This window comes from Mytilus californianus, unplaced genomic scaffold, assembly GCF_021869535.1.
Source record: "Mytilus californianus isolate M0D057914Y unplaced genomic scaffold, xbMytCali1.0.p SCAF_3, whole genome shotgun sequence".
Classification (NCBI taxonomy): Eukaryota; Metazoa; Mollusca; class Bivalvia; order Mytilida; family Mytilidae; genus Mytilus; species Mytilus californianus.
In genome coordinates, this window is record NW_026262679.1 from 76,411,901 (window position 1) to 76,425,421 (window position 13,521).

Sequence of the window (13,521 nt, forward strand, 5' to 3'; positions counted from 1 at the left end):
CAATTCTAAGTGTGAATTGACCCCCTCCCCCCCCCCCCCCCCCCCCCCCAAAAAAAAGTTAATAAAAATTAACCCATTTTTTTTTTTGCTTTTGTGCAATACACTATGCTGTTGTGTATTGACCCCCCTTCCCCCACTCCAAAAAAATCCCTCCTTTTTTATATGTGAAAGTAAATAAAAGAAGAAATTTTGTTTAATTTCTGAAATCTGAAATGAGAAAAAATTGCCACCCACAATTTCTTTTTTAACCCCCCCCCCCCCTTTTAAAAAAAAAAATTCTTTCCCTCAAGATATGGTCATAATCTCAATTCAAATTACCAATGGAGTTTGCAACCATAATTACCCATTTAAATACATCATAAAAGTCTTAAATAGATAATTTAAAAGCAGTGTAAGGGAGGTAATCCAACATTGTACAACATTGTACAATTTTGTTTTTGGATTACCTCCCTTACACTGCTTTAAATTGTCCATTAACCAGGAAAACCCTTGTTTTCCCCCTTTTTTGGCCCCTAATTCCTAAACAGTTTGAACCATAACCCCCAAAAGCCAATCCTAACCATCCCTTTGTGGTATGGAAACTTGTGGTACAATTTCAGAGAGATTACTACACTTAAACACAAGTTATTGTCTGGAAGTTACAAAAATACTTATTTTTGACCCCTAATTCCTTAACTGTTGGTACCATAACCCCCAAAATCAATTCAAACCTTCCTTTTGTGGTATTGAACCTTATGGTAAAATTTCATAGAGATCCATTCACTTAAACTAAAGTTATTGTGCGAAAAACCGATGTGTCTTCGGACGACAACAACAACAACGACGACACCAACGTCATACCAATATACGACCGCAAAATTTTTTTGCAGTAGTATAAAAACCATTGAACAATGAAAATGAGGTCAAGGTCAGGTGAAACTTGTCAGTTGGGCATTTACACCTTAAGAAGTTAGCTAATGCTGACGCAGGATCACTATCCATATGTCAAGCTTTCTGCGACAAAAGTTGCGTGCTCCACAAAACCATAAAGGGGGCAACAATTCATTCTAATGTTGTAAGTTGGCTTTTTACACTTTTTCAAACCTATATAGCTGTTGTTAACTGAATGTTTTGTTTTTAATGTTGGACAAAATTGCTCTTTCTAAAATTTAATTTTGAGCTTTCAAGGGGGAAATCCCCAAAAAATGGTAACAGTTTGAAAGTGTGAAAAAATAAATAAAAGTAAAGCCAATGTTTAATTGAGAAAAACACAGCAATTACTACATGTAAAAATTATTTAAAAAGTTCTTGTGTGAAATAAGAAAGTAAAATAATCCATATGGTATAATGGGAAAATATAGGTAGAATCTCCAAAGAGACACTTATTTACCTGAAATGCAACTGTTTTGATGGCTCTGTCTTCTTTTCTTATTTTCATCTCAATAGATTTATCCTACAATAATAACAGTGAACTCATCATGCTCATCAATCATAGGGTTTGTTAGAAATTACACAGAAATAACTTTAAATGCTGTTTGCCAATAAATCAAGAAGTCTACCTACTGAGCATCAAATATTTCTCTATATTTTAATCATACAATTAATCAGTATTTCAATAACTATATAATCTGTCTATAAACCAAACTTTTGATATGATTTGTGCTTCAGGGCATATCCAACAGTATATTTCAAATGTTGAGAATTTCTTCACAATTACATTCAAAGCAAACAGAACTAGATATCATTTAGATGGGAACAATCTCTGTGGGCTACGCTGTGAAAGTTTTTGACTTTGAGGAAGTTGTACATATATTATGAGACATCCTCTGGTTAATATACACGAGCTTGAGTGCCTGTAGAAAACCACGACCTTTGATTGGAAAACTAAGAAAAAAATACCACCATATACATGTAGTACCTGGACAGCAGTAGTTGAAGTTGTCCTTGATTCTGTTACCCTGGTAACATGATCTTTATCTTTTTTGACACATGATCTTTCCTAAAATTATGATAAGTGAATTAAGTTACAGTCATGTGAATCTGATGATAAAAAAAACACAAAATTTAATCAACATTTTGACACAGAAAAAATTGACTTGGTTATATAGATAACCAAGAACACAACAGGCAAAGTAAGCAGGTGTATGCAAGGTTATGCTTTTTGTTCCAAAAAATCAGCTGGTATGAACATTTGAAACATAATTGAAGACAGTTTTTAATGTTTACTTTTACAAAATAAAATTGATTCGATAAATTTCAACAGAAGAACAATGATTTTAAAGCTACAAGCAGACTGTTGACACAAAAAAATGATAAAATCCTCGCTTAGTGAATTCTTACACATATACATTGTTAGCCTTTTTATTTTTACATTTCTTTATCAAGTAGGTAAAAGTCTAGTTTAATATAAATTATATATAAAAATAGTACACAATGTTGATTGTTCTATCCCTATCATTTTCACAAATTACCTATCATATCTTTTTTAAACTCACTGAAAAATGGTAATGACCATTAAAGGAAACGTTGTTAATAAATATAATATTACATATGGAATTTAAGAAAACCAAATGAAGTGTATTTAAGTATAATATCTTCTATGATTTGTTAAGAGAGGTTTTATGTTATAATTTGGTAAAACAAACAGTCAATTCTAATTTGTCTCTTTGCCCTGAAAATGTTAAGTTAACAAACAAATGCATTTACCAAACAGAAGAAAATATTTTTTTGAAGGAAGTTAAGGAAATTCCAGTGAATAGTAAAAAAAAGAACAGATGTAAATTATTTTGGCACATAAAGGCTATAATTAAATATATTATTAACCATTAAAATTGATAACTGGAATATCTGAATATCCTTTAATTAAAAGAAACAAAACAAAACAAAAACAAAAACAAAACAAATTTATTCTTAGTAAGAGAAAAGCACCTGTCCTGCCTGTGACTGATTACATGTAACTAACTTCTTAAGTTGTGAGCGTTCTGGGAGAGAAAAATAAAATCAAATGAATTCTAAAATCCCACTAATCACAAGAACATATAAAGTGATGTAAAGTAATATGCTTCAAGTAATAACTTCAAGTTACAACAACTGATTTAAAAAAAAGCAAAATAATACAAAAAGTTGAATTAAAGGTATCTAAAATATAAATTTTATGTTCCATATATGGACTGAACTTCTGATTCCTGCAACAGGTCATCATGGTCATAAACTTTTTAATTTTTTTAATCAAATCTGGAATTGCTCATATTCTTACACAAGTGACAGTGAACACTCAGTTACTTGTTATATTGTATCTTTTATAATTGTTTTGCCAACCATGAAAAGGGTGAAAAACACAAAGACTTCATTAGTACATAACGCTTCAACATGTTCATATGACTAAACGTTAATTTTTGACTTTTGAATTTAAATGTATAAATAACCATGCTAAAAATTATAGAATGTAGCAATCTCTCTCCATCTGTCGTAGTATCCAAGATAATGACACAAAGCAATACAGAGCTGTGCAAATAGCAAATTATATTTTGCTTAAATAAAGTCCCACAACTCGACATCAATTAGTAAATGACACTATTGAAATTCATCTGAATTGAAATGTAGCTTTTTGCTATTAATCTGAGTGTTGCAACTAAATTTCAATAAAATTAATAAAAACAAATTAAAACTATGGTTCTACATTTAACAAAATGATGAAATTTTAATGATTTAAGCATGGCAATTGACATAAAATCATCAAAATGAAAAGGAAGCTTTCTTTAATCAATCTGACATGTGTGTTACAATTTCATAAAAGATCAATTCAAATTGATTGATGATGGTTATGGTACACACATTTATGATAATTCTCAACTAATAGTGAACTGAACCTCGAGAATGTCAAAATTTGAAGTTATCAAACAAAGGGACCTTTCTGAGGTCAATTATATATTATAAATTTAAAGAATTACATGTTCCTTTGAATTGGTTCATCAAATTTTATTAATGAAGGACACAATGTGAGTTAAATTCAAATCCTGTGTCTACGCTTTGCTTACAAGGATCTGACTACACTCCATTCTACTTTATGATCCAGTTATTATTACATTTGCAAAAGAAACTTAAGCCTTCAAAATTTGAAGGTGTGTATCAACATGATCAATGTAACAAAAACATGAGGATCCATGAAAGTCTTTTGAACAGATATCATTATGCAAAGTTTTCAAATCCTTGTAAGCAACACTTTGACACACAGGTATATAAAAATTTTAATCATTTCATTTAAGACAGGTGTACAAAAATTGAAACAAATTGATAAAATTAATCATTATTGACAATAACAAGACATATCCGTATTTAACAGTACAGTTAATTAAAATTTTGTAATGTTATCCAGCTGACAATTTCTGGTTTTTAATCCCAAGTGAGGGCAATAACTACCAAAGGGGGTCGTGCAAATATTTTGACATTGCTAATATTTGATGGGTTATTCATTTAAATTCTTTCTTTTTAGTTTTCAAAAAATCGAGCAGAATTACAACATCATTTACCTTTGTCTACAAATTTAACATATGCTTGCAAATCACTGGCCTTCTTCTTAAACTTTTTCATCTCACACTTCAAATTAGCAATATTGTAATCTTCTGGGTTTTCAACCACACTATAACCAAAAGAACAAACTCTCATAAGCTGTAAATTATAATTTCCATGAAAGTATTCCTGAACTTTGTTTATCCAGTAGACACCAGTTGACTTGATCGGCACTGTAATAGATATCTTGCCTGATAAAATATCTTCTGAAGTAGGGAAAACCCTCTTAACTGCTATGTCATGCCTGTCCAAAATTTGAACTTGTAAATGCACTTGTATATCCTATAAAATTAAGTAAGAAAAAAATGAAAGACGCTTTCATGCAAAGTTTGTTTTATGAGTATTCCCTAGGAGAACATTTGTAAGATTTGGAAATGCAATAAGGATTTTATATCAGATACAAATCATTTCATTTATGTTAAATTACGATAATGTTTAGGACTTTACTTCATAACATAATAGATGACTGTATAAAAATGACCCTGCTGATATATATCTAATAATGAATAAAATGCTCTGCTGGGCGCAGCTTGATATGACAGCAGAGGTTGAACCCTGAACAGTTGGGGCAAGTATGGACACAACATTCAAGCTTGATACAGCTCTGAATTTGGATTGTGATTAAATATTTGACACAGCATAGGTTTCTGACACAGAATGAATGTGGTCTAAGAACTTAAAAAAATTTAATTTACCGATTATGGACCAATATCCAAAATCTAAATACATGGTTAGATTCAGCATATCAAAGAATCCAAAGAATTCAATTTTTGATAAAATCAAACAAACTTTAATTTTGGACCCTTTTGTTCTCAATGTGTACCAATTTGATAACGGGGCCCAAAAATCAAAAATCTAAATACATGGTTAGATTCAGCATATCAAAGGGCCCCATATATTTATTTTTTTTTAAAATCAAACAAAGTTTAATTTTTGACCCCAATTTGGACACACTTGAAAACTGGGCCCATAATCTAAAATCTAAACACATGTTTAGATTCAGCATATCAAAGAACCCCATGAATTCAATTTTTGTTAAAATCAAACTAAGTTAAATTTTGGACCCTTTGGACCTTAATGTAGACCAATTTAAAAAACAGGACCCAATATTAAAAATATAAATACACGGTTAGATTTGGCATATCAAAGAACCCCAAGAATTCAATTTTTGTTAAAATCAAACTAAGTTTAATTTTGGACCAAAAAAAATCCATCCCCCCACCCCTAAATTTTTTGAACCCCCTTATGATTCAGCACCCCCAAACTCAATTCCAGCCTTCCCTTTGTGGTATGGTACCTTGCAATACAATTTCAGAGAGATCCATACACATGAACACAAGTTATTGTCTGGAAACTAGAAAAATGCTTATTTTTGGCCCCTTTTTCCTAAACGTTTTGGGCAATTACCCCCAAACTCAATTCCAGCTTTCCCTTTGTGATATGGAACCTTGTAGTACAATTTCATAAAGATCCATACACTTACACACAAGTTATTGTCAAGAAACTAGAAAAATGCTTGTTTTTTGTCCCTTTTTTTGGCCCCCAATTCCTAAAATTTTGAAGCAATTACCCCCAAAATCAATCCCAACATTCCTTTTGTGATATGGAACCTTGTGGTACAATGTCAGAGAGATCCATACACTAACACACTAGTTATTGTCTGGAAGTTACAAAAATGCTTATTTTTGGCCCCTAATTCCTTAACTGTTGGTACCATAACCCCCAAAATCAATCCCAACCTTCCTTTTGTTGTATTGAACCTTATGGTAAAATTTCATAAAGATTCATTCACTTAAACTAAAGATATTGTGTAAAAAACCAATGTGTCTTAGGACGATGACGACGACGACGCCAACATCATACCAATATACGACCGAAAATTTTGCGGTTGTATAAAAATAGATTTGCATTAGGTATTATTCATATCATTGTCAAAATCCAGTAGAAAAATACTAATTATAATAAAAAAATAAGGAAAAATGTGCTGGCCCAGGTTTGAAAGATACTGAAGTGGATTATGAATTTATCTAAGTATATTTGTTTTTGTGATTGTGTTGTTCAACTTGTCAGAAAAATGTGTTGCTGAGCTTATTGGAAAAAGTTAATTTTTCTAAATTATATCAGGCATGCAGAAACCTTCAATTGATCTTAAGCCAAACTGGCATTTCCTGTTATGAAGTTATTAAGGAGATGTTTGATATATTGCTTTTAGACATTTTATAATAATTGAATAGGTTGAAACAGGCTAGGTGAATATAATCAGATCTTGTGGTTTGACTAATTATAGAGCTGGTATACTAAGTTTCAAGAAGCTGTTACTAGAACTTCATAAAAAAGGACTTTAACCTGATACCAGACAGAAAAAACTGACAAAAGGATACAAAGAGGGACACACAGACCAGAAAACATAATGCACCTCTACTGTCATAGGTGATGCATAATAAGTGATCAACAAGAAATGATTGTAACAGGATGCTGTTACGAAGTCTCCCAAACGAAGCTCCCATAATTCGTAATTCCCAGGGTCGCCTGACATTGGGCAACGTCTAGTGAAAATTGGTTTGGTCCAATAAAGTTATATGCATTAGTGATGCCTGGGGAATAACCTTGTATATCATTCAAATCATCTTGGCATGACAAACCAGAATATATATGGTTTAGGGGTGGGGATCTCGACCATTTACAAGATACTAGAACATTGGGGGTGGGGAGGAACCCCTGGGGACTGGCCCTATACGTCATTCAAATGTTCATTACATGACAAACAGGAATATATATGGTTTAGGGGTGGGGATCTCAACCATTTACAAAGATATTAGAAGATTGGGGGTGGGGGGGAACCCCTGGGGACTGACTGTATACGTCATTCAAATGTTCGAGACATGACAAATAGGAATATATATGGTTTAGGGGTGGGGATCTCAACCATTTACAAGATATTAGAACTTTCTAAATGGCAGGGGGTCGGGATGACCCCTGGGGACTAACCCTGTATATCATTCAAACCATCTTCGCATGACAAACCAGAATATATATGGTTTAGGGGTGGGGATTTTGACCACTTAGAAGATATTAGAACTTTCTTAAATGGCAGGGGGTGGGGTAACCCTTGGGGACTAACCCTGTATTTCATTTGATGTGATTTATCATGACAAACCAGAATATATATGGTTTAGGGGTGGGGATCTCGACCTTTTACAAGATATTAGAACTTTCTCAAATGGCAGGGGGTCGGGATGACCCCTGGGGACTAACCCTGTATATCATTCAAACCATCTTAACATGACAAACCAGAATATATATGGTTTAGGGGTGGGGATCTTGACCACCTACAAGGTATAAGAACTTTCTTAAATGGCAGGGGGTGGGGGTGACCCCTGGGGACTAACCCTGTATTTCATCTGATGTGCTTTATCATGACAAACCAGAATATATATAGTTTAGGGGTGGGGATCTCGACCATTTACAAGATATTAGAACTTTCTTAAATGGCAGGGGGTTGGGATGACCCCTGGGGACTAACCCTGTATATCATTCAAACCATCTTAGCATGACAAACCAGAATATATATGGTTTAGGGGTGGGGATCTTGACTACTTAGAAGATATTAGAACTTTCTTAAATGGCAGGGGGTGGGGGTGACCCCTGGGGACTAACCCTGTATTTCATTTGATGTGCTTTATCATGACAAACCAGAATATATATGGTTTAGGGGTGGGGATCTCGACCATTTACAAGATATTAGAACTTTCTCAAATGGCAGGGGGTCGGGATGACCCCTGGGGACTAACCCTGTATATCATTCAAACCATCTTAACATGACAAACCAGAATATATATGGTTTAGGGGTGGGGATCTTGACCACCTACAAGGTATAAGAACTTTCTTAAATGGCAGGGGGTGGGGGTGACCCCTGGGGACTAACCTTGTATTTCATTTGATGTGCTTTATCATGACAAACCAGAATATATATGGTTTAGGGGTGGGGATCTTGACCACTTACAAGGTATTAGAACTTTCTTAAATGGCAGGGGGTGGGGGTGACCCCTGGGGACTAACCCTGTATTTCATTTAATGGGCTTTATCATTTAGAACATTTTCAATTAAAAAGATTGTGTCTATCACAAACGGTTTTCAATTTATAATCATTTGAAAATTTTTTAAAATAAAATCCCATAGGGTTCTATAGTAAAACCCTCTTTTCTTTTTGCCCCTCAAAGTACCCCTTTATAAACCCCATTGCACAAACAAAACTCTGATTGCACCACTAGACATGTTAGTCTAACATATTGTGAAACCCTAAGTTAATCTGACAAGCGGTTTTGGAGAACGGGTGCGGACAAGTTCAAATTTAAAAGCGGCGGAAGAAGAAGAAGAAGAAGAAGAAGAAGAAGAAGAAGAATAATAATAACTGAGCAAAAACAATAAGTCTTCCCAAACTTCGTTTGGGAGACTTAAATATACTAAACCACAAAAATATTTTACCTCTGTTGTCTCTTTCTTTTTTAAAGCTGGCTTCACACAGCTTTTTTTGGGTGGAGAAGCTTCAGACTTGCTATTAAGAAATCTTTTCCTTAAAGCGTCAAGACTTCTTCTACCATCTACAAAAAGAAAATAAATCTATATCCTGTCCAAATGATTTCTGATTTTTTGTTTGGTTTATAAAGAAAGACCAAAAAGTTCCCTCTGAAGTAGTTTCGCTGGGTTAAATTTTCAAAATCATTTATGATTTATAATATTTCTAATCTGTTCGTATACAGTAGATCGAAACTTAATGTAATTTGACAAATCTAAGTTCAAAAACAAAGATCTAAAAACCAAATTTGCCTTGAATTACCACAGAAAAGCAGTTAAAATCACTATTCATGATTGTTTTTCATGCAATTAAATGAATGACCCCCTAATTTTATGTCATATTATGAATCTACAAGTACAATATCCCAAGGGAGGAAAGAAAATGTAACTTGTGTACAAATGATAAATAAAGAGCTGCTATACCAATGCCTCCTATTAAAATGGTAATGAAGATGAATTCCATATTTTGCTGATATGTAAAAATGAAAATATTGTGTCATTAAGAAACAAGTACATACCTATGTGCTACACAGCTCATCCAAGCATCATCAAGTTTGAAGGTTTACTGTCTTATTGTAATACTGAACTATACAAAAAGCTACCCTTGTTCATCAGAAAAGTTAGTATATATCTTTGATTTATGTCATATCCATCTATATATATATATATATGTTGTATATCTTTTTTCATAATCATTCACACTGTTGGATTCTGAAGAGCTATGTATTGACTTTAATATGTTTAAATATTCTTCTGTCATGTTATTTACATATATTGTATTATATTTTTGACCTCATGTTACACATTTATATGTGTGTCTGAGTGATTTGTAATAAATCATTACAAATCATACTTACATTTAGGTACAAAATATGTGTACATGTACCCTACTTTGACCTGGAATTGTTGTCTTTTACAAATCATGACTTGGATGGAGAGTTGTCTCATTGGCACTCATACCACATCTTCTTAGATCTTTGTAAAATAATAAATTTTGAAAACAAAACTGATATGTTATTTTAAGAATTTTATAGCAGCAAACCTCCTTAATCTTGAAACAAGTGTCTGTAACTTTCATCAATTCAGATTAAATGTCACATAGAAAAAGTCTGTTGGGAATATCAATTCAATCTTGCCTATTATTTCTTTGCAAGGCTCATCCAGCATTTTTTTTTTCGCCCAGAGTTTGTTTATTTTTTTAAGTTCAATCAGTTCCTTTCGAAAGTCTATAACAAACTTACAAACATGTATGAAATATACTCATTTTTGGAAGACTTGAACAAAATGTCTGTATATGCCTATATTATTTCAAAGATAATTCATTTCACATTTTGCACATGCTTAATAAGAAATTCTAGCACACTTCATCATAAGTCTACAAACCTGAGGATAATTCTGTTGACATTTTTAAGCTTTCAGATTCTGCAAGAAATACATTTGAATAAATATTTAGTTAACTTATAAATAACATCTAAATAATACAAATTTATTTATACAATAACAGGTTGAATAATACCAAATAATACAGTTAGGCCACACCAATTTAATTTCTTGTTCTACGGATTTTTGGACTCCAAAAATTGGGGCAAGTGAGCAATTTGAAAATTTTTATAAAAAAATATTTAATTTGCAAATTTTTGAGGCGAAGCTTGAAAAGTAAAGGCGAGCGATTATAATTTTTTTTTTTAAACATAAGATAATAGACCCATTGGTGGCCTTCGGCTGTTGTCTGCTTTATGGTCGGGTTGTTGTCTCTTTGACACATTCCCCATTTCCATTCTCAATTTTATTTGACAATATTAAAACTTGATTTATCACTTGTACTTTGACATTTCTTTAATTGATGAAGTGCTTTTTCCATGTTCACCAAGAATAATTGAATAATAAGATGTGGTACATGTATGTGTGCCAATGAGACAATTCTCCATCCAAGTCATAGTCAGGTTGGGAACAACCCCTCAATGTTATAAATATCCCTTTTTAGGAGAGGTCAATTTAAGTTATATATTTTTTTGTAAAAAAACACTTTTAAGTACAGCTGGATACGCCCGCAGAGGTCCAACCCTGAACAGTTGGGGCAAAAATGGACACAAAATTTAAGCTTGATACAGGTCTGAATTTGGATTGAAATTAAATATTTCACATATTATAGCAGGTTTCTGAAAAAATGTAGTCAAAGAACTTGAAATATCCTTAGTAAATCTGTTGTCAGACTAAACAAATTAATAACTTTGTTAATGTCATATCAGAAATTTATGAAAAACTAAAGGAAGGTTATTTTAATAGATATAATCCTGGCACCAAAGTTTAAGGAATACTCTCAAAGCACTTTAAAGGTATTGTCCAAAAACTGGAAAATGCCCCTTTTTTTAATGAATAAAACCACATAACTCAGAAACCTAAAATCTAATACTTCTAAAAATCAAAAGGAACCTTACATCAATGGTACTGTATGTATCCCTTTGAATGGTACTGTATGTTCTCAGACACCTTGTTGAATCTTTTCATAACATTTCTAGTACACAAATTGTTAACTAGTAGCAAAGCATAGATAATTTTCTGCTCAAATGAAGATCAAGCTGATTATGAAATAGTACAACAGCATTGAACAGGTACACATCCATGTTTGACAACAGTTATAATTGATGCATTATAAAACTAAGAAGATGTGGTATGATTGACAATGAAACTTGGACTGCCTCAGGATAATCAAGGTACATTGTACATAAGGGACAGAAAATCAGCCATTGCAGCATGCCACCTACTGACCCCTCAAAGAGCTGTTGCAAGGGTTTTTAATGCACAAAGAGTGTGGCATTCTCCTTACACAATTACACTAGGCATCAGATTTAATGTCCCAATTTTTATCATGCTTACTGCACATATACATTAAAGCTCATACTCAATTCTAATACATTGTATGAAAATGAGAGTCACTTAGGTTTAAAACTATATAGTGTTCACATATATTATCCAGTATGTGCTTTATTAACTGTTTACTTCAAACTGATTGTAATTTGGATATGTTTTAGTATGTTATAGATCAAATATGACAATTAAAGTCAAATCATTGAGCCTGAATTTGACAGCAAGTCTCTTTTGAATTGACAATTTTTTCTACTATTTACCTGTATTATTGGTGCAAATGAAATGTTTTTATTTAGGTGCAAATGAAGTATGGTTGGTGGTGCAAATACAAGATTATTTTGGCGCAAAAGCAAAGCAAAGAGTTTAACAAAGGACTCGATGGAAAATACATACAAATGTCTTTTTACATGTTCAAATAAACCAATTAAAGCCAGTTGAGCAATTCAGGCTCTTAAGAACATCTAGTTTTGTCGTGTAATGAAAGATTTAAGAAACCCTAAATGTTTTATTCATGTATATATTCTGTCTGTTCCAATTAAAAAAACAATTTCATAATGTGATTTTAAGGGAATTATAAATGTTAAATTATCACTTTGTGAAGTGCACATGCACTAATTAAACACATGTGTAAATATCTCTTACCTGATGATGATGTGACTGACTTGCCACATTCTGTGCAAAAGTGTGCAGTATTGGGAAGTTTTTCCCCACAGTGTTGGCAGTACATTGCAACTGAAACATAAATGAAATATATACATTTGTATGGCAATGTTATGGTTAAATTAAATTTTTGAAGTTGGAAAAATTGCTAATTTCAGCATGAAAATGCTATGTGTATTACATTACAACAAAAGATCAAAATTAACAAATCATCATTTTATGACAAAAAAATTAAATTACTTTTGATGTGATGTTCTTTTCTATCTCTCCTTTGTCATGAAAACCTAATTAAGAATTCAAAATTGAAAAAATTTCTCCTTCTCACTGTCATGACTGTTGGACTTTTGATGGCCAAAATTTATGAGTACCACTGGCACTTTCTTTCAAAAATCCTTTTTCATAATCCTCCATGGTACATGACACAGAAAAAGTGATGTAAGGACAATGTTTCTTTGCCATACATGCCATAAGATATCAATTGGTGATTAAAATGTTTTATTTGCATGTTTTTGTAGATGTTTATGAAGCTGATCATTAATTGAACTATAACTCTTAGTGTTAACATAGTATTATAATTACCAAGCTGAAAAAGGACATCTAATGCAAGGTAGGTAAAAAATCCTGTGGCCATGCCCACCTGCATTATGTGTATGAGCATCCAACAAAATGATAAAGTTATACCTCCCAAACTGTAAGAGATAGGCAGACGAACGTTACGATTGAGTATGTATCTTACAGACGGACTGGGGTAAATAAATATCCCCGGCCTATTTTGTCGATACAGACGCCCAATCTATTGCACACACACTCATATATATATATATTTAAAGTCACAGTACCCAAATTGCACCGAGTGTCCACAAATTGTGC

General features: G+C 32.6%; 1 protein-coding gene across 6 annotated transcripts in view; it reads right to left on the reverse strand.

Moving 5' to 3' along the window:
• The window catches only part of LOC127733254 (uncharacterized), a 31,142-nt gene extending 17,934 nt beyond the window's left edge, over positions 1-13,208 (reverse strand). For 4 of the 6 annotated variants that reach the window (XM_052242592.1, XM_052242594.1, XM_052242593.1 and 1 more), the window contains exons 1-6: positions 12,634-13,208; positions 10,507-10,545; positions 9,034-9,149; positions 4,509-4,830; positions 1,898-1,978; positions 1,370-1,432 (exon numbers count right to left, since the gene is read on the reverse strand). In XM_052242592.1, the coding sequence (XP_052098552.1) occupies positions 1,370-1,417 (48 nt within the window). In that variant the 5' untranslated portion in view covers positions 1,418-1,432; positions 1,898-1,978; positions 4,509-4,830; ... (1 more) ...; positions 10,507-10,545; positions 12,634-13,208. Of the gene's footprint in view, positions 1-1,369; positions 1,433-1,897; positions 1,979-4,508; positions 4,831-9,033; positions 10,091-10,506; positions 10,546-12,633 lie in introns of those variants that run through there. The other 2 variants (XM_052242591.1, XM_052242590.1) reach the window with 2 other exon arrangements.
• Positions 13,209-13,521: the final 313 nt, after the last annotated feature.